The 24,650-nt window shown below is 44.9% G+C and overlaps 1 protein-coding gene across 1 annotated transcript; it reads left to right on the top strand.

Moving 5' to 3' along the window:
- The first annotated feature begins 220 nt into the window (after positions 1-220).
- LOC142188880 (vomeronasal type-2 receptor 26-like) lies at positions 221-23,089 on the top strand. The gene is made up of 5 exons (XM_075262065.1): positions 221-475; positions 8,210-8,277; positions 15,301-15,509; positions 18,125-19,033; positions 22,842-23,089. Exons 1-5 carry the CDS (start codon positions 221-223, stop codon positions 23,087-23,089), a joined length of 1,689 nt encoding a protein of 562 aa, XP_075118166.1.
- The last annotated feature ends 1,561 nt before the right edge of the window (positions 23,090-24,650 follow it).

The raw sequence follows: 24,650 nt of genomic DNA, 5'->3' as shown, positions 1-24,650 counted from the left end.
GTGCAACTTCTCCTGAGTACAGAAATACCGCACATATGGGTGTAAACTTAGTTTTGGGCACATGGCAGCGCACAGAAGGGAAGGAGCGGCACTGGAGGTTTGAAAAGCAGATTTTGCTGGGGGGCGGAGTGTGACCGCGGCAGTAGATGGACGTGTAGTGCAGTGAGCTCCGTCTAAAAGGAGCAATAACCCTCGCAAATCTTCAGCTACTTACCCAAAAATGGTAAAACCTGGAAGAGCCAAATCCCTAGAAGCAGCAGGAACCCCCAAACCGCAGAAAAACCAAGGAGATCTTCAGAGATTCCTCAGAAAGAAATCCTCTTCTTCTCCAGCCCGCTCTCTCAAGATGGCGCCGACCTCTCGTCGAAAACAGGAAGCAGGAGAAGATTCAGTCCGAGACAGCGTGGCTGATGGTGAGCAACTAGATTTTGGTTTTGCTACTACCTCTAAAGCCTCTAAAGCTATCGCCAATGCTGTGAGTCAAGCCTTAAATCCAGTCCTTGCCGAACTTGCAGAGATCAAAGCCGAAATACTCAGTATGCTTGATACGTACAGTCCTATGAAAAAGTTTGGGCACCCCTATTAATCTTAATCATTTTTAGTTCTAAATATTTTGGTATTTGCAGCAGCCATTTCAGTTTGATATATCTAATAACTGATGGACACAGTAATATTTCAGGATAGAAATGAGGTTTATTGTACTAACAGAAAATGCGCAATATGCATTAAACCAAAATTTGACCGGTGCAAAAATATGGGCACCTCAACAGAAAAGTGACATTAATATTTAGTACATCCTCCTTTTGCAGAGATAACAGCCTCTAGTCGCTTCCTGTAGCTTTTAATCAGTTCCTGGATCCTGGATGAAGGGATTTTGGACCATTTCTTTCTACAAAACAATTCAAGTTCAGTTAAGTTAGATGGTCGCCGAGCATGGACAGCCCGCTCTCAAATGATCTGAAAACAAAGATTGTTCAACATAGTTGTTCAGGGGAAGGATACAAAACGTTGTCTCAGAGATTTAACCTGTCAGTTTCCACTGTGAGGAACATAGTAAGGAAATGGAAGACCACAGGGACAGTTCTTGTTAAGCCCAGAAGTGGCAGGCCAAGAAAAATATCAGAAAGGCAGAGAAGAAGAATGGTGAGAAGAGTCAAGGACAATCCACAGACACCTCCAAAGAGCTGCAGCATCATCTTGCTGCAGATGGTGTCACTGTGCATCAGTCAGCAATACAGCGCACTTTGCACAAGGAGAAGCTGTATGGGAGAGTGATGAGAAAGAAGCCGTTTCTGCACGTACGCCACAAATAGAGTTGCCTGAGGTATGAAAAAGCACATTTGGACAAGGCAGCTTCATTTTGGAAACAAAAATTGAGTTGTTTGGTTATAAAAAAAGGCGTTATGCATGGCGTCCAAAAAGAAACAGCATTCCAAGAAAAACACATGCTACCCACTGTAACATTTGGTGGAGGTTCCATCATGCTTTGGGGCTGTGTGGCCAATGCCGGCATCGGGAATCTTGTTAAAGTTGAGGGTCGCATGGATTCCACTCAGTATCAGCAGATTCTTCAGAATAATGTTCAAGAATCAGTGACGAAGTTGAAGTTACGCCGGGGATGGATATTTCAGCAAGACAATGATCCAAAACACCGCTCCAAATCCTCAGGCATTCATGCAGAGGAACAATTACAATGTTCTGGAATGGCCATCCCAGTCCCCAGACCTGAATATCATTGAACATCTGTGGGATGATTTGAAGCGGGCTGTCCATGCTCGGCGACCATCTAACTTAACTGAACTTGAATTGTTTGTCCAAAATACCTTTATCCAGGATCCAGGAACTGATTAAAGCTACAGGAAGCGACTAGAGGCTGTTATCTTTGCAAAAGGAGGATCTACTAAATATTAATGTCACTTTTCTGTTGAGGTGCCCATACTTTTGCACCGGTCAAATTTTGGTTTAATGCATATTGCACATTTTCTGTTAGTACAATAAACCTCATTTCAATCCTGAAATATTACTGTGTCCATCAGTTATTAGATATATCAAACTGAAATGGCTGTTGCAAATACCAAAATATTTAGAACTAAAAATGATTAAGATTAATAGGGGTGCCCAAACTTTTTCATAGGACTGTATATATATACACAGAATACTCAGTGTGCTTGATATATGAAGGTCCTAGAGAGACTGGTCCTGACACACCTACACCCCCTAGTGAGCTCCGCTCTGGACCCCCTCCAGTTTGCCTACCGGCCGGGCATTGGGCTAGATGACGCCATCATCCACCTTCTTCATAGAGCTCTCTCTCACCTGGAGAAACCCGGGAACACTGTGAGAATAATGTTCTTTGATTTCTCCAGTGCGTTCAACACCATCAGCCAGGACTACTGAGGGAGAAGCTGAACCTTGGTGGAGTGGACCATCACCTGTCCAACTGGATCCTAGACTACCTGACAACCCGCCCTCAGTATGTGAGAGCCCAGGACTGTGTGTCTGACACTGTGATCTGTAGTACGGGGGCACCACAAGGTCCAGTTCTTGCCCCATTTCTCTTCACACTGTACACTGCTGACTTTAGGCACAACTCCTCCAGCTGTTACTTACAGAAGTCCTCCGATGACTCTGCTATAGTCGGCCTTATCACTGATGGCGACGATAGGGAATACAGAGACTTAAATCGGGATTTTGTTGAATGGTGCCAGCAGAACCAGCTCAGGATTAATGCTGGGAAGACCAAGGAGATGGTGGTGAACTTTAGTAAACGGAGAGGTTCTCCGACCCCGGTGGAGATCCAGGGGACATGCATTGAGATAGTCAGGACCTATAAGTATCTGGATGTGATCCTCAATACTAAACTAGACTGGGCTGATCACCTGGGGGCGCTGCACAGAAAGGGTCACAGCAGACTCTACCTGCTCAGGAGGCTGAGGGCCTTTGGAGTCCAGGGGACACTTCTTAGGGCCTTCTTCAACTCTGTGGTTGCCTCAGCCATCTTTTTCGGTGTAGCCTGCTGGGGGAGCAGTATATCAACCAGGGACAGAAATAGACCTGACAGGCTGATCAGGAGGGCCAGCTCTGTTCTGGGGAGCCCCTTGGACCCAGTACAGGTGGTGGGTGACAGAAGGACACTGTCTGTGGTGACCTCCATGCGGGTGAACAAATCCCACCCCATGTATGGGACCCTGATGGGACTTGGCAGCACTGTAAGTGACCGTCTGCTTCACCCCAAGTGTGAGAAGGAGCGCTATTGCAAGTCCTTCCTTCCAACCGCGACCAGGCTGTATAATCTACATCAGACCAAGCGAAGATCACTCCGCACAGAGAACTAATGATTATGAATGTCCTCCTTCTTTCTTCTCTGTTCCTAAGCTGCTATGGACTCCTAGTATATCTTTCTCAGCATATGTGTGTCTACTACTTCTGTAATATTTACTGTGTATTACCATGTATCTGTATTACTATGCAGCTGAAACATACTGAAATTTCCCCACTGTGGGACTATTAAAGGATTATCTTATCTTATCTTATATACGTATATACAGTCCTATGAAAAAGTTTGGGCACCCCTATTAATCTTAATCATTTTTAGTTCTAAATATTTTGGTGTTTGCAGCAGCCATTTCAGTTTGATATATCTAATAACTGATGGACACAGTAATATTTCAGGATTGAAATGAGGTTTATTGTACTAACAGAAAATGCGCAATATGCATTAAACCAAAATTTGACCGGTGCAAAAGTATGGACACCCTTATCATTTTATTGATTTGAATACTCCTAACTACTTTTTACTGACTTACTGAAGCACAAAATTGGTTTTGTAACCTCAGTGAGCTTTGAACTTCATAGCCAGGTGTATCCAATCATAAGAAAAGGTATTTAAGGTGGCCAATTGCAAGTTGTTCTACTATTTGAATCTCCTCTGAAGAGTGGCATCATGGGCTACTCAAAACAACTCTCAAATGATCTGAAAACAAAGATTGTTCAACATAGTTGTTCAGCGGAAGGATACAAAACGTTGTCTCAGAGATTTAACCTGTCAGTTTCCACTGTGAGGAACATAGTAAGGAAATGGAAGACCACAGGGACAGTTCTTGTTAAGCCCAGAAGTGGCAGGCCAAGAAAAATATCAGAAAGGCAGAGAAGAAGAATGGTGAGAACAGTCAAGGACAATCCACAGACACCTCCAAAGAGCTGCAGCATCATCTTGCTGCAGATGGTGTCACTGTGCATCGGTCAACTATACAGCGCACTTTGCACAAATAGAAGCTGTATGGGAGAGTGATGAGAAAGAAGCCGTTTCTGCACGTACGCCACAAATAGAGTTGCCTGAGGTATGAAAAAGCACATTTGGACAAGGCAGCTTCATTTTGGAAACAAAAATTGAGTTGTTTGGTTATAAAAAAAAAGGCGTTATGCATGGCGTCCAAAAAGAAACAGCATTCCAAGAAAAACACATGCTACCCACTGTAAAATTTGGTGGAGGTTCCATCATGCTTTGGGGCTGTGTGGCCAATGCCGGCATCGGGAATCTTGTTAAAGTTGAGGGTCGCATGGATTCCACTCAGTATCAGCAGATTCTTGAGAATAATGTTCAAGAATCAGTGACGAAGTTGAAGTTACGCCGGGGATGGATATTTCAGCAAGACAATGATCCAAAACACCGCTCCAAATCCTCAGGCATTCATGCAGAGGAACAATTACAATGTTCTGGAATGGCCATCCCAGTCCCCAGACCTGAATATCATTGAACATCTGTGGGATGATTGGAAGCGGGCTGTCCATGCTCGGCCACCATCTAACTTAACTGAACTTGAATTGTTTGTCCAAAATCCCTTTATCCAGGATCCAGGAACTGATTAAAAGCTACAGGAAGCGACTAGAGGCTGTTATCTTTGCAAAAGGAGGATGTACTAAATATTAATGTCACTTTTCTGTTGAGGTGCCCATACTTTTGCACCGGTCAAATTTTGGTTTAATGCATATTGCGCATTTTCTGTTAGTACAATAAACCTCATTTCAATCCTGAAATATTACTGTGTCCATCAGTTATTAGATATATCAAACTGAAATGGCTGTTGCAAACACCAAAATATTTAGAACTAAAAATGATTAAGATTAATAGGGGTGCCCAAACTTTTTCATAGGACTGTATATACACGGAATACTCAGTGTGCTTGATATATACGTATATATATACACGGAATACTCAGTATGCTTGATATAATCAAATCAAATCAAATAAAAAAAAGCTTTATTGGCACGTCCGAATAGATATTTGGCATTGCCAAAGCTAGTAAAGTGGGAGGGGGGGGGGGAGTTGGACTCGGGTGGGTGGGTGGTGGGTATGGTGGGGGGTGGGGTGAGTGGTTTGGGATATAACAGTCCGTGGAGTCTCATCTTCCTCTTCGTTGGTGACTGCTATATGGGGAGGTGGAGGTGGGGGTGGGGTGGGGAGGGTGTATTGGGATAAATATAACAGTCCGTGGAGTCTCATCTTCCTCTTCGTTGGTGACCTCTATATGGGGAGGTGGGGGCGGGGCGGGTGTTTTGGGATAAATATAACAGTCCGTGGAGTCTCATCTTCCTTTTGTTTGGTGACAGCTGGACACGTATTGGGCAGCGATCTCCACAGTGGCCTCTTCTTCTCCCAGTAGGATGTAGAGTTTGCTCTTCTCGTCTGCAGATATGAAGTCTGGGATGTGGGCAGAGAGTCTTTGGTAGTAGACGGCCCTCACAGCTGAGTATTTGGTGCAGTGTAGCAGGAAGTGGGTCTCGTCTTCTAGGACCCCCTGGTCACAGTGCTGGCACAGTCTCTTCTCCCGTGGCTTGTACGTCTGCCTGTATCGCCCCGTCTCTATCTCTAGGTTGTGGACGCTCAGTCTGTACCGGCTCAGGGTCTGTCTGTGCTTGGGGTGGCGTATTCTCTCCAGGTAGGTGGCCATGGTGTAGTCCCTTTGTAGGGATTGGTACACGGTGAGTTTCTTGGAGTTATTTATTTCGTTTCTCCATTCTTCAATGTACCGCTCTCTGTTTGCCTCTGTGGTCGCCTTTATTTCGGCCTTGGTTATCATCTGTTGGTGTTTTTGGTTTGGTGGTTGGCTGCTGTTTGGTTGGTGAGTGTCTGGTTTGCTCCGGTGGCTTAGCCATGCTTGGTGGTGGTAGGAGTCGGGCTTGCTCCCCCGGATGTGTGCCTGGAAAGCTAGTGCCCTCTTCTGTATGGTGAGCCATAGGGGGAGTCTGCCTAGCTCTGCCCTGCAGGCTATGTTGGTGGTGTTGCGATGGACATGGAGCAGGTATTTGCAGAACTCCAGGTGGAAGTTCTCTGTTGGGCTGGAGTCCCACTTTGACTGGTCTGGGTAGGTGGCTGGGCCCCAAACCTCACTGCCATAGATAAGGATCGGGGAGATGACAGCGTCAAATATCTTCAGCCAGACCCTCACTGGTGGTTTGAGGTGGTACAGTTGTCTTCTGATGGCGTAGAAGGTTCTGCAGGCTTTTGCTTTCAGGGTTTCTATTGCTGCTTTGAAGCTTCCTGATTGGCTGAGCTCCAGCCCCAGGTAGGTGTAGCTGTTGGTTTTCTCCAGTGTGGAGCCATTCAGTGTGAATTTTGGGGTGGTGGAGGCTTTATTGTGGCCCTTCTTCTGGAATACCATGACTTTGGTCTTCTTCTGGTTGATGGGTAGGGCCCATGTGGTGCTGAATTTTTCCAGCACTGACAGGCTTTCTTGGAGGTCTTTCTCGGTGGGGGCCAGGAGTAGGAGGTCGTCGGCGTATAGCAGGAACTTCACCTCTCGATTGTTCAGGGTGAGGCCTGGGTTTATATACACGGAATACTCAGTATGCTTGATATATACGTATATATATATATACACGGAATACTCATACTTGAACTGGGCGCACGTTTTCCCAGGGGTTAGATTCTAGAACAGACTTGTCTTCTGTTTCTTAGAGTTTACTATGAACAGGCCAATAATTGTCTGACTACATGATAATGGGATGCCGCTATTCTCACCTCATCATAGGAACATTCTGCTGTGAGTAATCGCATGTATACAATAGAATCCTTGTGTGAATAGCGATCAGTCACTTATGCTTTTCCATAGGGGGGGCGTGGTTATTCTAGATCATGTGACCATTTCTGCACATGTGACCTGGTATCCATAGTAAGAGCTGTGATGCTCGGGAGCAGGCGGGAGTTCTTTCCGTGCAGACATTGCTGTGTAACACTCTTGCACCAGGTATGTATATCCCCTTATATAATGGCGGCCTGAGCATTAACCCCTGGGGTTCATTCCTAATCTTTGCTGTTCCTTGGCTTTGTGTTGTATAAATAATAGAGACATATGACTTGTTATAGCCGCACATATTAGCTGTTATAATATAGATGTTTGGAACATGTGAATGTATATATTCTGTGCATACATGTGTTATGTCTATGGTTATATGTATGTTCATCTCTTCATATGTGTTTGTGCTGTTTATTGACGTGTGTAGACATCACAGAGCAGGTGTGGAGGTTCTAATGTGAATGTGACGCAGCGGAGCCACAGGGGTATATAGACCCATACCTCCCAACTATCGACTGAAAACTGAAAGAGGGACAAAATGTGCGGCAAATTTAGCCCCACCCACTTTTATGTTGACTCCGCCCATTCTCATTCATTTTTCATGTGCGCCCCCCACACAGTATAATCCTCTTACAGTCACCCGTAAATTATAGCTTACAGCTTCATGTCCCCCCATCTCTGCCCCCAGATTCATGTCCCTCCATCTCTGCCCCCAGATTCATGTCCCCTCCATCTCTGCCCCCAGATTCATGTCCCCCCCCATCTCTGCCCCCAGATTCATGTCCCCCCATCTCTGCCCCCAGATTCATGTCCCCTCCATCTCTGCCCCCAGATTCATGTCCCCCCCATCTCTGCCCCCAGATTCATGTCCCTCCATCTCTGCCCCCAGATTTATGTCCCCTCCATCTCTACCCCCAGATTAATGTCCCCCCCATCTCTTCCCCCAGATTCATGTCCCCCCCATCTCTGCCCCCAGATTCATGTCCTCTCCATCTCTGCCCCCAGATTTATGTCCCCCATCTCTGCCCTCAGATTCATGTCCCCTCCATCTCTGCCCCCAGATTCATGTCTCCCAATCTCTGCCAAATGTGAGTTTACCTGATATGCATGATGATGAATTTTTCCCCTTGCAGGTGTTAGCCGGGGAAGAAGATGAAACTTCCCTACCTGGTCAACAGGTGTTAGATAACTTTGGAACCAAGTAAGTGAGAGACCCCACTCTGAGTACTGCTCGGGCCAATGTTACGGTAATAAATAACAGTACCACATGAACCAGAAACTGAGCAGAAATTTTCACATTTTCCCATGAGTGGAGATCTTATGTATCGGGTCACCAAGGTTAACAATGAAATTGTGGGACAACTTCTGGTGCCAAAACCGTAGCATGGTGCTAAGTATAGTGGACATCTGGGGACTAGCAAAATGCAAGAGAAGGTCCTCCAAAGGTTTTTTGGCCTAGGGTATATGAAGAAGTGAGAAGGAATTGTCAGACCTGTCCGACATGCCAGATACGTGCCCTATCACCACACTTACGTAGCATCTTGGTGCCACTTCCTATCATTGAGGAACTATTTGAGAAAATTGCAATGGACCTGGTGGGGCCCAGAGCCAAATCTGCTAGGGGACATCAATACATTCTCGTAGTATTGGACTATGCCACCCATTACCTGGAAGCAGTACCATTGCATCAAAAAATATTTCTCGGGAGTTGTTATACATGTTTTCTTGCACAGAGATCCCTAAAAAAATCCTTACTGACCAGGGTACCCCCTTTATGTCACATGTCATAGAGCTGTGAAAACTGTTTATAATCATGCACATCCATACATTGGTGTACCAACCCCAAACAGATGGATTAGTGGAGAGGTGAAAAAAAAAAAAAAAAAAACAGAAGCACATGCTAAAAAAGGTAGTGGAAAGGGATGGCTGGGAGTCAACTTTTGAGTTAGTCTATGGCCGGAATCCAAGGGGTTTGCTAGATATTTCCAAAAAGACCTTGGAAATTGAGGCCATTGAAGTGTCATTGAACATGTGGCCTAGATGCAGGACCGAACAGTGATGCTTATTGTCAAAGAGCATCTGCAAAGAGTTCAGGAAGCCAAGAGCAGAATTTATAACAGATCTGCCAGGGCGAGGGTCATTAATCCTGGGTAAAGGGTCCTGGTTTTACTACCCACTAGAGATGAGTGAACGCCGTTCAATCAAATAGGTATTTGATCGAATATCATGGCGTGCGATGTATTCATTCACAATAGGCAGTGAAAAAAATTGAAAAAAAAACTTTGGCTGCCGAAAACATGTGACCTCCCATTCATAATAACGGCCACCACCCTATTCGTGTCATTTCAGTGTTGGAGTGATAGGGAGAGCTTGTTCTGAGGGCGATAAAGTGCATTTAGATACAGTCAGTGCTTTTTAGCTTTGGTTAGGCAGGAAATAACAGCTCTTTTCAGAGTGTAATACATGATGCAGCGTAGCAGCAGGGGACGTGCGCGAGGACGTGGATATACCGCTGGGTATCCAATCCACAGTCCAGCTACTGGAGAGGGGCTGCCAGCATTGCCTCTCGTCAGTAGCAGCAGGGGACGTGAGCGAGGGCGTGCATACCCAGCTGGGTGCCCAGTCCACAGTCCAGCTACTGGAGAGGGGCTGCCAGCATTGCCTCTCGTCAGTAGCAGCAGGGGACGTGAGCGAGGGCGTGCATACCCAGCTGGGTGCCCAGTCCACAGTCCAGCTACTGGAGAGGGGCTGCCAGCATTGCCTCTCGTCAGTAGCAGCAGGGGACGTGGGGAGGACGTGCATACCCAGCTGGGTGCCCAGTCCACAGTCCAGGTACTGTAGAGGGGATGCCACCAATGTCCTTCGTCATCATGAGCAGGGGACGTGCACTAGGATGTGGATACCCAGCTGTATATCCACTCCACAGTCCAGGTACTGGAGAGGGGCTGCCAGCAGCAGCAGGGGACATGGGTGAGGATGTGGATAACCAGCTGGGCATCCACTCCACAGTCCAGGTACTGGAGAGAAGCTGCCAGCACCCAATTTACTCTTCCCCCTCCTCCTACAACCCCAGCCCCTACTTCTGAATGTGAATTATATATTTCCATTATCCCTCCCCCCCCAGGGGTTGCAACTCAGTTTTTTAGGGCTCCTCCCAAGGGCCTGAAAATTAATGTTTTAGGGCTCCTCCCAATGTCTTGAAAATTAATGTTTTAGGGCTCCCCCTAAGGGCCTGAAATCTAATATTTTTAGGGGTCACCCCAAGGACCAAAAAATGAGACACTACTGCGGCATGGCTCTAGTCACCAAAAGGGCATAAAACACTGTATATAAAAGGCTGTACTCACTCCAAGGGCCAAAAACACTGCTGGTGCAAGGCTCTACTCATGCCAAGGGCCAAAAGCACTGTATTTTAAAGGCTCTACTCACACCAAGGGCCAAAATCTGTATCTCTGCTGTTTAAAGGCTCAAGTCACCCAAAGAAGCAACAAATCTCTGCTGGTGCAAGGCTGAACTAAGTTAAAGAGCCTAAAACTCTGCCGGTAGAGGCTGAAGTCACCTGAAGGGCCTCAATCTCTGCTGGAGCTCAGCTTAAGGGCCTGGAACATAATTTGGAAGGGCTCACGTTAAGGGCTAGAAAAGTGAATTTTGGTAGGTCTTACAACATCACACACACACACACACACACACACACACACACACACACACACACACACGACAGTTAAGGGTGAGGGCTTTTGGATTTCCCATTGTCTCTTCCATCTGTGGTTGTCATGGGCAACGTGATATAAAGGGGGGCTTGGTAATGTATTTTGAGCTAAAATTGGGGTTTGTGTCCATCCATTTGGGGAGTAAAGAAGGTTTCCAGGTATTTTCCCACTTTGATAGAGGTTTTTTGGAATGTGTAAAGTGTGTAGTTGTTAGGCTGTGATAGTGGGGTAATAGAGGGGCTTTGGTGTGTTAGATGCCCCCAGACATGCTCCCCCTGCTGGCCCAGTTGCATTTTAGAGGTGTTGGTATCATTTCCTGGGGTGTCATAGTGGACTTGGTGACTCTCCTGAGGTGAATGGTGGGATCCCCTGTAGTGAAGCATTTTCTCCCATAGACTATAATGGGGTTCCATATTCCTTCCAATAGTCACATATTGAGATGCTTTTCGGAACGAATAACTAACATTGAATATTTTACTGTTTGCTCATCTCTACTACCCAATGTTGAAAGTAAGTTTCTGGTGAAGTAGGAGGATCCCTGTGAAATTTTAGAAAAGTTGATGGAGGTGAACTATAAGGAGGGCTGGTTTTAGACAAAGTGGGGCCCTGGGTAAACCTAAAAGCGGGGCCCCCATAAAATAACATTCCAACCCCATCATATTCAGGCATTTCAGAAGTCAGGGCTGCACTTTCAGCAGTAGTGATGTAGTCTCAAAAGATCAGGGATACAAAACAAATTGTTAACATATAAATAATTGTGTACTGCTATACTGTGGAGAATTATTCCCACTATACAGACAATTACCAGAAAATACACATCATGTATAGACCAACACCATCTCTATACAAGGCCCAGATAGGACACGACCTCCACACTGTGACTACCGCCATTACATTGTATAATCATAGACCATAGCCGCGCACTACACAGACTCCTAACCTAATAAACATCCCATCAATTAAAGGGTTTTCCCACCCCAAATTGATTCTTTTATACTGATAACCGATCCACAAGACAACTCATTGGTATGTCAGTATATAAGCTGTCAGGGTTCAACACCCAAACCCCACACCGATCAGCTGTACTAGAAGCTTCCGGGTGCCAGGCGCTGCTAGTGGACCGGATCCGCACAGTTACTATTCAAATAATAGGAGCGACATTGCAATTACCCAGAACCACCACTATACAGTGGGTGGTGCTGCTGTGCCAGTCCTATTACTTGAATAGTAGCGGTGCTGAAAAGAAAATGGCCGCTTACACAGGAAAATTGCCGCAGGCATGTGTAGTCAGCTCTGCCCGAGACCCGACAGCAGAGCTGACTGCGCATGCCTAGAAATTTGACGCCAGTACTGTAAGAAGACGGGGAGAGAGGGCGTTCCAGAAGAAGATAGAAGCAATGCTGGAGAGTTCTCTCGCACCATTGGGGACGCCCCCAGTGCTGAGAGAGCACTCATTTGCATACCAAAAAAAAACATGATTTCTACCGAATGGTGTCGTGGAGAGATATCTAAAGGTAGGAGGAGAAGAGACTTTTGTAAGGCTATTCCTACGTGTTATTGAGAAAAAATGTGATTTTAATGGTAGAATCCCATTAATGACACACAAATCTCATTTTGTTGCATAGCGCCCCCCAGAAATTGCTGCAGTTCTCATTTATACATCATTATTAATAATACAGATTTACTATTGTGTAGGGGAGAGTTTGGGGAACATTTTTGTTATATAGTTTAATAATATGTTTTACTTCCTTTAAGTAGGAAAAAGGCTCTAAAGTTCTCCCCAGCAATGCTCTGCCTAAGCTAGTCATGAGGGACTATAGGAGTGTGAGGTCACTGATGATGTCATAGTTAGAGATGAGCGAACAGTAAAATATTTGATATTCGTTATTCGTTCTGAAAAGCATCTCAATATTCGACTATTCGAAGAAATATGGAACCCCATTATAGTCTATGGGAGAAAATGCTTCACTACAGGGGATCCCACCATTCACCTCAGGAGAGTCACCAAGTCCACTATGACACCCCAGGAAATGATGCCAACACCTCTGCAATGCAACTGGGCCAGCAGGGGGAGCATGTCTGGGGGCATCTAACACACCAAAGCCCCTCTATTACCCCAACATCACAGCCTAACAACTACACACTATACACACTCACTACAACCTCTATCACAGTGGGGGGAAAATACCTGGAAACCTTCTTTACTCCCCAAATGGAGGGACACAAACCCCAATGTAAGCTCCACAAACATTACCAAGCCCCCCTTTATATCACGTTCCCCATGACAACCACAAATGGAATAGGCAATGGGAAATCCAACAGTCCCCACCGTGAACGGTCATTGTGTGTGTGTGTGATGTGGTAAGGCCTTCCAAAATACACTTAACATGAGCCCTTCCAAATTAAGTTACAGTCCCTTAAGCTGAGCTACCAGCAGAGATTGAGGCCCTTCAGGTGACTTCAGCCTCTACCTGCAGAGATTTAGGCACTTTAACTTAGTTCAGCCTTGCACCAGCAGAGATTTGTTGGTTCTTTGGGTGAGTGGAGCCTTTAGAAAGCAGTGTTTTTTGACCTTCAGGTGACTAGAGCCATGCAGCAGCAGTGTATTATTTCTGGCCCTTCAGGTGAGCCCTAAAAAATTAGATTTCAGGCCCTTGGGGGAGCCCTAAAAAATTATTTTGCGGAGCCACACGGTGGCTCAGTGGTTAGCACTGCAGCCTTGCAGTGCTGGAGTCCTGGTGTTCAAATCCCGACAAGGGTATAAATCCATCTGCAAGGAGTTTGTATGTTCTCCTCATGTTTGCATGGATTTCCATCCCATATTCCAAAGACATACTGATAGGGAAAAATGTGCATTGTGAGCTCTTTGTGGGGCTCACAATCTACATTTAAAAAAAAATAAAAAAATTGACTTGCAGGCCCTTGAGGCGTATCCATGAAAAATTAAAGTTTTTTAACAATTACATAACTGTGAAGGGGCTGGGTTTGGAGGAGGAGGAAGATGAGTGAATTGGGTGCTGGCAGCTCCTCTCCAGTACCTGGACTGTGGAGCGGATACCCAGCTGGATATCCACGTCGACGTCCTCACCCACGTCCCCTGCTGCATGATTTGCAGTTTCACTGTATGTATACAGTGTTCCTGCAGTGTAGCTCTGAAAAGAGCTGTTTTTTCCTGCCTATAAAACACTACAATCTGTTTCTCACACTGAGAACAAGCTCTCCCTATCACTCCAAAACGACAATGAGACGAAGATGGCGGCCTTTTTCAATTCCTCTGTTGTCATAGTTCCTGTCCCACCTCCCCAGCGCAGTTATTGGTGCAAAAAAAAAAAAAAGCGCTAGGAAGGTGGGAGGGGATACGGATTTTTACTGTGTTTGCGGCCTGGTATTCGATTGGAATCGAATACATCGAACAGCCTGATATTCAAATTCCTATTCGATCGAACGGTGTTCGCTCATCTCTAGTCGTACTCATGTCTGTTTTGTAAAAAGTCAAATCATAATGTAAAATCTTTGCCCTCTGGCCGCATGCTGCAGCGCAGGAGATGTGTCCGGCTATAATTCCTTGTTTTAGGTTTTTCTTGTATTGTCTGAACACTGTCCAATTCCCTCATTTCGGTGATTGATTTTCCACCATACCCATCTCCTTCACCTTGGGTTCCCTCTGCTCCTCTAATAGTTATTCTTAGCCTTCCTTGTATGATTGACTACCTATCTTCCTATCAGGTCTGGGGCGGGTTCTTCCTTCCTATTTGTTTGCTCAAAGTCACGTTGGTGTTTGCTATTGCCTCGTGTGCGCTGGCTGTTACTCTTGTTGTTTGTTACCTCTATTCATATTTTTGACCTCTGGCTTTACTTTTGACTATTCTCTTGGATTTGGATTCTGTACTGCGCTACTTGACTGTAACCATCCCCTTGACTAGCTGACCTCACTTTTGTTGTTTGTCTGTGTAGTGTTGTAGTGAGGATGCAGGTCTTCTGGAATAAGTCCACTATGAGATGGTTACTCTTGTAGATCAGAACACTTTATTCCATGCTCCATCATGGCTCCCTGTCTAACAACTCCTCCCCCTAAGCTCAGCTCCTCCTCCATTACTACCTCACTGTTGCTAGGCAGATAAAGCAGAATAAGTAAGCAGAACAGAACATACAGAACATACTTATAACAACATCACAGTCTGTGTTCTGTATCATCACTTATATCTTAAGTAGGGACTGCCGCCCAGTTGTCGCCTGTCGCCTAGGGCAGTTCAGGCAAGTAGGCAGACATATTAGGGCTCATTGTCTTGTTGTGCCCCTCCTCCCAGGGTTCACCAGCAGCTAGTGGGGAATTGCTCTTGTAGCATTTCCCTTACACACGAAAGCTGCCATTTTGTGAGGATAGAGATTGCATCAGGTAGGGTATATTGAATCAAACACTCACACTAATGTAAAAAGGGATGAAGAAAGAACAAGAAACTCCATATCTCATTCACTGACCTGGAGACACCTCATGGACACTTCACCTTCTATAGTCCACCCTCCAAGATCACCTCATTACTTCTATCACACATGGACATTCTGTGTCGCTCCACTGAAGGTTCTTGTCTTCTCCTTCAGATCCCAGTATCCCGCTGCTCAGAGCCATGTTTACCTGGAAGCAGGAAGAAAACAAGAGAAACAATTCACACCTGCTGCTATGACTGCGCGCCATGTTCAGAGGGAGAGATCTCTAATGTAACTGGTAAATGATAGTAGGAGTAGTAGTACTGTATTGAATCACTCGCACGTTCATGTCACCTCCACCTCAAAAACATCTCCAGAATACACCCTTTCCTCACCAGAGATACACTAAAGACACTTATTGTTTCTCTGATTCATTCTCGCCTTGACTACTGTAACTCCTTACTTATCGGTCTTCCCCTCACTAAACTCTCCCCTCTACAATCTATTCTGAATGCAGCGGCCAGGCTCCTCTATCAGGCTAGACCGGGGACCTCAAACTTTTGAAACAGTGGGCCGGAGGCAGAGCAAGTCTCACAGACATCGGGAGCGGTGCCCTCCAATAGGTAAAGTGAAGTGCACTCCATGGCCTGCCCCGAGCTCACCAGGAGCTTCATTATAAATGCACGCCTGCCGGCGTTGTCGGTGGGGCCAGACAGAAGTGCTTGGTGGGCCGCATGTGGCCCACAGGCCGCAGTTTGAGGACCCCTGGTCTAGACGCTATAGCGATGTCTCTGGTGTGTGCCAGTTGCTACCTGTTGCTGCCTATTCATTAGAGAGTAAAATATAAAGTTCTCCCCCTCCCCCACAAGGCTCTCCATAATGTCGCACCGCCATACATTTCCTCCCTCATCTCTGTCTACCGCCCAACCCGTGCTCTCCGCTCACTCAATGACCTAACACTAACATATATACAAGACTTCTCCCGAGCTGCACCACTTCTCTGGAATGCTCTACCCCAGACAATCAGAGTAACTCCCAATTTCTACAGTTTCAAACGCAAACTAAAGACGCATCTTATCAGACAGGCCGATCACAATGTCTAACGTAAACCCTTCCCCCTCCTCTGTCCCCGCCCCCACATTACCCCACATGATATGATGTCATCTCAGGATAACTCCATAGGTCCAAGCTCCATCCACATATTAAAGGACACGACTGGTGACGGCTCATAAAGTCTTATGTTTGTGTAATGACAGTCACCTCTATTACAAATGGATCTGACCTCTGTATAAGCAATGCCGTCCCTGCTACCTCTTGTGTCACCCCCTCTACCTCATAGATTGTAAGCTCTTGTGAGCAGGGTCCTCAGTCCCATTGTGTGAAATGATTTTCTTTGTAATGTATCTTTCTGTCTGTATCTGAACCCTACAAATTGTACAGCGCTGCGGAATATGTTGGCGCTATATAAATAACATTTATTATTATTATTATTATTATTATTATTATTATTATTATTAGTGTGATGATGTTCTAGTAGGAGTAGTAGTACTGTTTAACTGAAATAACTTGTAACAAGCTTCACATCCTATTACAATAGATAATAATCATATTGTGATGTAATAAAAATAAAACATGTTTTGAAAATCTGGACATCTCATGATACACATATCTGGACATCTCATGATACACATATCTGGACATCTCATGATACACATATCTGGACATCTCATGATACACATATCTGGTCATCTCATGATACACATATCTGGTCATCTCATGATACACATATCTGGACATCTCATGATACACATATCTGGACATCATAAAGCCAATTATTACAGAAAGTGACAGAATCCCAATAGAATAAAAGAATCTCATCGCAAAATAAATAAAAATACATCAATTTATTGAATATAAAAATACATTTGCTTATAAACATGAGGACTACAGCAGATTTTTGGCAACACCCCCAGAATGGATATACATGACAATATATAACACTCAGAACAAACCAAGAGATGGCTAGTGATGAGATAAATCCAATAAGCAATGACATAGTGTATGTATAATAGCTAATCTCAGAGCCGCCCTCATATTGTCATGTATGTCTATTCTGGGGGTGGTGACAAGAAACCGCTGTGGTCTCATGTTTATAAGTATAGGTAATTTTTGTATTTAGTAAAATTGATGTATTTTGATATATTTCGGGATGAGCTCCTTGTTTTCTATCTGGATTACAGGTTCGGCCAGTAGTAAAGGTAAGGCAGGACACATCTGTATGACCATTGTATCCATTTACCCTCATCCCTGTTATAAGGCCATAATGGCTAAGTATTATTTGCTGTATCTTGTCATTATGACATTCTAGGAATTATAATTGTTTCGGTTTTTTCTCATTGTTATCATATCGGGACGTTTCCTTCACAATGAGTTTTATAAATTTTCTTATTAACCAAAATTCACAATCTCACAAACCAACTTTAGTGTTCTCCATGCTTTGTGAACTCTGAACCAAAAAAAATGGAAAATCAAGAAACATAGGGACATAATTGACAACATGTATATCATAGTATAAAGGCTGTACAGTACAGGAGTGACGTCACACTCACAAGATCACTCCTTATTGTCTCCTCTTACAGACCTGGACAGTGACCAGACACGAAGATGTAACATAACTCCAGCAAAGTTTTATGTTCCCAGTACAAGGCTCCAGTATGTGAGTGCAGGAACACAGCCTGATGGTTATGGGCTCTGATAGTCTTACAATAGTAGTCGTGTGGTTTATGGGGAATGTGTTTTATCCAAACCACCCCTTTACATACCCACATATGCTGCCCCCGACGTCTGCAGATTTACCCCACCTATAACATAGGTCCTTTATAATATCTAATATGTAATGAAATCTTCCTACAGATGCCGACAGCTGCAGTAAGTGCCAAAGTGCCGAATGGCCGAATGAGAAGAGAGACCGATGTCTGCCCAAAGTAATGGAATTCATCTCTTACCATAATGACACCATTGCTTCTGTATCTTCCTCCATCTCGCTCTTCGGATGTCTTGTGACCGGCTCCATATTTAGAATATTTATTTCCTACCGGGACACTCCTATTGTTAGAGCTAATAACCGGAACCTGAGTTATCTCCTCCTGGCCTCCATCATCCTCAGCTTCCTCTCTGTCTTCTTGTTTCTTGGCCGTCCCAGTGATGTCACTTGTAGATTACGTGAAACCAGTTTTGGAGTCTTCTTCTCAGTGGCCGTCTCTTCACTTCTGGCCAAGACTGTTATGGTTTGTGTTGCTTTTAAGTCCACCAAGCCTGGAAGCCCCTGGAGAAAATGGCTGAGTGTGAAGCTGCCCTATACCATAGTGTTGTTGTGTTCCTCCTTCCAGGTTGTCATCTGTGTTCTGTGGTTGTCTATTTCTCCCCCATTCCAGGACCTGGACACTCACTCTTATCCTGAGAAGATCATCATTCGGTGTAATGAGGGCTCAGATCTCTGGTTCTACTCCATGTTGGGTTATATGGGGCTCCTGGCCGCTGTCAGCTTTCTTCTGGCTTTCATGGTGAGGACATTACCGGACAGTTTTAATGAGGCCAAGTACATCACCTTCAGCATGCTGCTGTTCTGTAGTGTCTGGATGGCCATGATCCCGGCTTATCTGAGCACCAGAGGGAAATACATGGTGGCCGTGGAGATATTTGCAGTAATGGCTTCCAGTGCTGGACTTTTAGCTTGTGTGTTTTTCCCAAAATGTTTTATTATTTTATTTAGATCAGAAATGAACAGAAAAACTGATCTGCTGGGGAGAAGGAAGGAAATATGTAATAATAGTAATAAATGATGGTGTGTAATGTGCCATGTGGTAACATAATGCCCCTCCCCCGCACCACTATTATACACTGTGCTAGGCAGAATATCTCTGTATTATATTCTATTATAAAGATTTTGCCCCATGCTTCACAAAATGCTCAATAAAAAGTGATCAAAAAGTCAGATGAACCCTAAAATGGTACCAGTAAAATACACAGCTCATTCCACAAAAAATCTCTCCACCTGCTCTGTCAACAAAAAATTAAGATGTTATACCTTTCAGAAGACAATACAAAAATGACTGATTTTATTTCCTAAATGTAATTTTATTCTGCAAAAGTATTAACACATAAAAAACATCATAAATTAGGTATCGCCGTAATAGTAATGACCCCAGAATAACGGGAACAGGTTACTTCTACTGTATGGTGAGAGATAAATAATGTTACATAGCAATGCCAGATTCAATAGTTTGGTTTTTATCCCACCCAGAAAGAGTTAATAAAATTTAGTCAATAAGTGATAGGCACCTGAAAATGATTTAATTAAAAATTACATTTCATCCAGCAAAAACCGAGCCCTCATATGGCCACATCACATGAAAAATAGAAAGAATATAGCTTGTGCAATGTGAAGGCAAAAACCCCAAATAACCAAATCATTAGGACAAAACTGACTGTGTGAAGAAGGAAATGTATAAGCTGCGAGCGAATATCAGGGGTCCCCCAAATGTAGAGATTACAAAGGAAAGGACACCATTACTGACCCCCATAATGTCCCCACCATCCGTGTAATAGCATCTAGTGGGAGAATAGCCTGGGATTTGGTGTAACCAATGTAAACTCTACAGCTCACATATTCACTTCTGGGATACTAATGCTCACTTTACCACTTGGTAAGTTCCTTGAGGGGGCAAAATGGGGTCACTCTCTGACGGATTCTTCTTTATTGGCATCTCAGGGACTCTGCACACATGACATGCCATCCAAAAATCAAACCATCTAAATCTGCTCTCTGAAAGCACTTTGGTGCCCTTTAGAGATGAGCGAACAGTAAAATATCCGAGATTCGTTATTCATTTCGAATAGCCGCTCAATATTCGAATATTCTATCGAATATTGAACCCCATTATAGTCTATGGGGGAAAATGCTTCGTTTTAGGGGATCCCACCATTCAACTCAGGAGGGTCACCAAGTTCACTATCACACCTCAGCAATGCAACTGGGACAGCAGGGGGAGCATGTCTGGGGGCATTTAACACACCAAAGTCCCTCTATTACCCCATTATCACAGCCTAACAACTACACACTTTCCACACTCAAAAAAACCTCTATCAAAGTGGGAAAATAACTGGAAACCTTCTTTCTTCCCCAATTGGATGGGCACAAACCCAAATTTAAGCTAAACAAACATTAACAAGCACCCCTTTAAATCACGTTCCCCATGACAACCACAGATGGAATAGACAATGGGAAATCCAACAGTCCCCACCCTGAACTGTCATTGTGTGTGTGTGATGTGGTAAGACCTTCCAAAATTCACTTTTCTGGCCCTTCACGTGAGCCCTTCCAAATTAAGTTCCAGGCCCTTAAGCTGAGCTCCCAGCAGAGATTGAGGCCCTTCAGGTGACTTCAACCTTCTACCTGTAGAGTTTTAGACCCTTTGGGTGAGTTGAGCCTTGCACCAGCAGAGTGTTAGCCCCTTTAAAATTCTTAGCCCCTAAAACGGTGGTTCCAGAACCATCACTCTCATTGTGTTGGATTGATGCAGTGGATTGGACTGAGGACCCAGACATTGACCTTGATTTTGAAATTGATAACATTTTGGCATCAAGTCTTGGGGGTAACTTTTCTTTAGAGGGCCGCAAAGGTGGAGAATTGGCTGAAACCACTACTACCGGTAATGGTCCTCTGCATTACCTCTACAGGGTTCTGATCAGGTGTTAATAGCCCAAACAACATGCTCCAGTACTTTAGATGTAGATCAGAAACCCCTTTCCCTTCCAACACCAGATTTAACCAAGCTTCACCATCATCATCCTGCTGAGATGGAGCCACTAAAGGAAACCTTGCCTTCAAAGGCACGTTCTGGAGCTGCGACAGACCCAAATCTAAGGAGAGAAAAAGAAAATCGCACAAAGGAAATGTAAATATGGAGGCAGGCTAAGCAGCAAAAAAGGTGGCTATAGGCAGAGGCATGACAGTGGTGATGTATAGCGGGGAAAGCAGTGTAGATGTGGAGGCAACCTAAGCATGAAAAAAGGTGGCTAGAGGCAGAGGCATGTCCAGAGGAAGCAAGCTAAAGATTTTCCATGTACTAGCCACTCATGCAAAACTCGCCCATGTTGCCAGACTTATGCAAGATCTCTGTGTCTTTGAGGAGTCCACCAAGAGGGTCAGCTTTGACGACGCACTACTGATTTTAACAATCTCACTCCTGTGTGTGATGCAAGAATCCCTCATCACCATCAGGGATAACGCATTGTACGCTGAGGAGTCGGGCATAGGAGCAGAGCCATTCCAGCAGGATAGTCAGTGCACACTCCTGTCCGCTTCACAGCATATATTGATGGAGGAAGAGGATGACGACGAAGTGGAAGATTTCATTGTCACACAGGAGGCTAGCGGGACCCCCTGATCAAACTACCGCCACTGAGGTGCCTACTGTCACCAGTTACATAACAAATTTAGTGCAGTTTGCACACTTTGCAAGTCTAAACTGAGTAAGGGCTCTGAAAAGAGTAACCTTACCACCTTTTGCATGCGCTGTCATTTGGAAGGCAAGCCCTGGGCTCAGTGGGAGAGAGCAACCACAGGACAATCATCGCCCGATGTTGCCGACACTGCCTCTTCCACTGTTTACATCAGCCTCAACACCTACACATCTGTCTCTGACACATTGGGGAGTTCACCCTCATGCGCCCTTTTGACCTGCACTATCATGTGCCTCTTCCCAGCCACTCCCCATCTCCCAGGCGTTTCATTGCAGGTAGAAGTACAGCACAAGCCACCCACATGCCCAAGCCTTTAACAGCCTCATCTAAAAACTGCTGGCACTGGAGATGTTGGCGTTTATGCTTATGGATACAAAGGCCTTCCGTCACCAGATGGCAGCTGGGGCACCTCCCTATGCTGGGCCTAGCCGTTACTACTTCTCTTGGTGTGCTGTCCCTGCCTTGTGCCTGCACGTGTCCCATAACATCAGTCGGGCTCAGAGTTCCGCACTTTGCTGCAAGGTCCACTTGACCACCGACACATGGACAAGCGCCTGCGGTCAGAGATGTTGCTTATCTTTAATGACAGGCTAGGTGAATGTAGTGGAGTCTGGGCCCGGGGTGCAATCCTCTCCCAGCCCAAAATTCATGGCAGGGGTTATCTGAAAGCCTACTGCACTACAACCTCCACCCCAGCTACAAGCTGGAAACGCTGTAACACTGGCATGGGGAGATGTCAGCAGGACGTGCTAAAGCTCATCAGCTTGGGGGACAGACAGCACACTGCCTCCGAGGTCAGGGATGCCATCCTGGATGATATGGCAATATGGTTTTCCCCGCTGCACTGGGGCGCAGGCATGTTTGCCTATGTGATAATGGCCGGATCCTGTTAGCAGATCTGGATTGACCAAAGATTGGATTGAGCTGATATAGCCTGACTGAATTTCTGGGTCTCCCACTTAGCTTTAGGAGGTAGACCCTTAAAAAATGGATTAAGCTGATATAGCCTGAATTAATTTCTGGGTCTCCTACTTAGCTTTAGGGGGTAGACCCTTAAAAATTGGATTGAGCTGTCTTAAATTCTATGACATACGTCAGAGACCAGATCACCCTCAGACAGAAAGTGAATGTGTAGATACTTTTATTGGACCAGAAGATGAAAATGTTAGCACACCATCTCCTATTCATAATAAGAAAGTGAAGGATAAGTTCACTGAAGAAAAAGATTCTTCATTAGAAAACTTAAGTGTCTGCTCCATGGACATTAACACATCAGAGGAGCTGGAAAACACAAAGCAGCTAAATCCGTCAACTACAGAACAAGAAGAAAGAATCAAATCTTATCGTAACTGAAGAACATCAAAAGAGTAAATCTGCAACTTGGAACTCTCAGTCAGTTATAACAGCCAGTGGTCAGTATCCACCACCTCTTGTTTCTGCCAATCCTTGGCAATATTCCTCATATGGCTGGTATCAAAATGGCACTAACACTGGGGGAGTCACTCAAGGATATTCACATGTTGCTTACAGTACACAACAAACCAGTCGTTATAATCAGCCACCTGCATTTCCATTGCCAAATTCCTACTTTACAAATCAGTCTTATTCAGGTTTCAGTGGACAAATTCGAGCACAGATGTATTCAGTTGCTGGTGCTTTTGGTGCCAATGTGCCATACAGTTATACAGATCAATCTTCTTCTTTAAATCAAAATCCATTGCCAAATCCCTACTCCTACAGTTCAACTGTGAATACATGCTGGCCATGGGGATCTTGGCAGTAATTTAAAGAAGAGAAGACAAGACAATAATCTGAAGATGCGATAATTGCCTTTGGAAAACCTCTTGAGTTGACTACTTCAGTACTGCTTTGTTATGCCAATATCTTTAGTAGCTTTATGCACATTTATTCCAGGTCCTTATTGAACATGGCCTGAAGATAAAACCTTCAAAATGCCACCTTCTAAAAAAAGGAGTGGACATACCCTTACTGAATTTCTGTCTCTCCCACCTAGGTTTTGGGGTTACACACTGAATAATAATAATAATAATAATAATAATAATAATAAATTGTATTTCCACAGCGCTGTACAATTTGTAGGGTTCAAATACAGACAGAAAGATACATTACAAAGAAAGTCATTTCACACAAAGGGACTGAGGGCCCTGCTCACAAGAGCTTACAATCTATGAGGTAGAGGGGGTGACACAGGAGGTAGCAGGGGCGGCATTGCTTATGCAGGGGTCAGACACTTCTGTAATAGAGGTGACTGTCATTACACAAACATAAAACTTTATGAGCCGTCACCAGTCGTGTCCTGTAACATGTGGTTGGAGCCTGGACTTATAAAGTTACCCTGAGATGACATCATATCATGTGGGGTAATGTGGGAGCGGGGACAGAGGAGGGGGAAGGGTTTACGTTAGGAATTGTGATCGGCCGCTCTGATAAGATGCGTCTTTAGTTTGCGTTTGAAGCTGTAGAAATTGGGAATTAATCTGATTGTCCGGGGTAGAGCATTCCAGAGAAGTGGTGCAGCCCGGGAGAAGTCTTGTATACGAGCGTGGGAGGTTCTGATAATAGAGGATGGAAGTGTTAGGTCATTGAGTGAGCGGAGAGCACGGGTTGGGCGGTAGACAGAGATGAGGGAGGAAATGTATGGAGGTGCGGCTTTATGGAGAGCCTTGTGGGGGAGGGGGAGAACTTTATATTTTATTCTATAATGAATAGGCAGCCAATGTAGTGACCGGCACAGACCCGAGTCCTCGCTGTAGCGTCTAGCCTGATAGATGGGCCGCTGCATTCAGACTAGATTGAGGGGAGAGTTTAGTGAGGGGAAGACGGATTAGTAAGGAGTTACAGTAGTCAAGGCGAGAATTAATCAGAGAGACAATAAGTGTCTTTAGTGTATCTC

This window comes from Leptodactylus fuscus, chromosome 1, assembly GCF_031893055.1.
Source record: "Leptodactylus fuscus isolate aLepFus1 chromosome 1, aLepFus1.hap2, whole genome shotgun sequence".
Taxonomy (NCBI): domain Eukaryota; kingdom Metazoa; phylum Chordata; class Amphibia; order Anura; family Leptodactylidae; genus Leptodactylus; species Leptodactylus fuscus.
The sequence above is the reverse complement of the archived record's forward strand: the minus strand, read 5'-3'. Positions and strand labels throughout refer to the sequence as shown.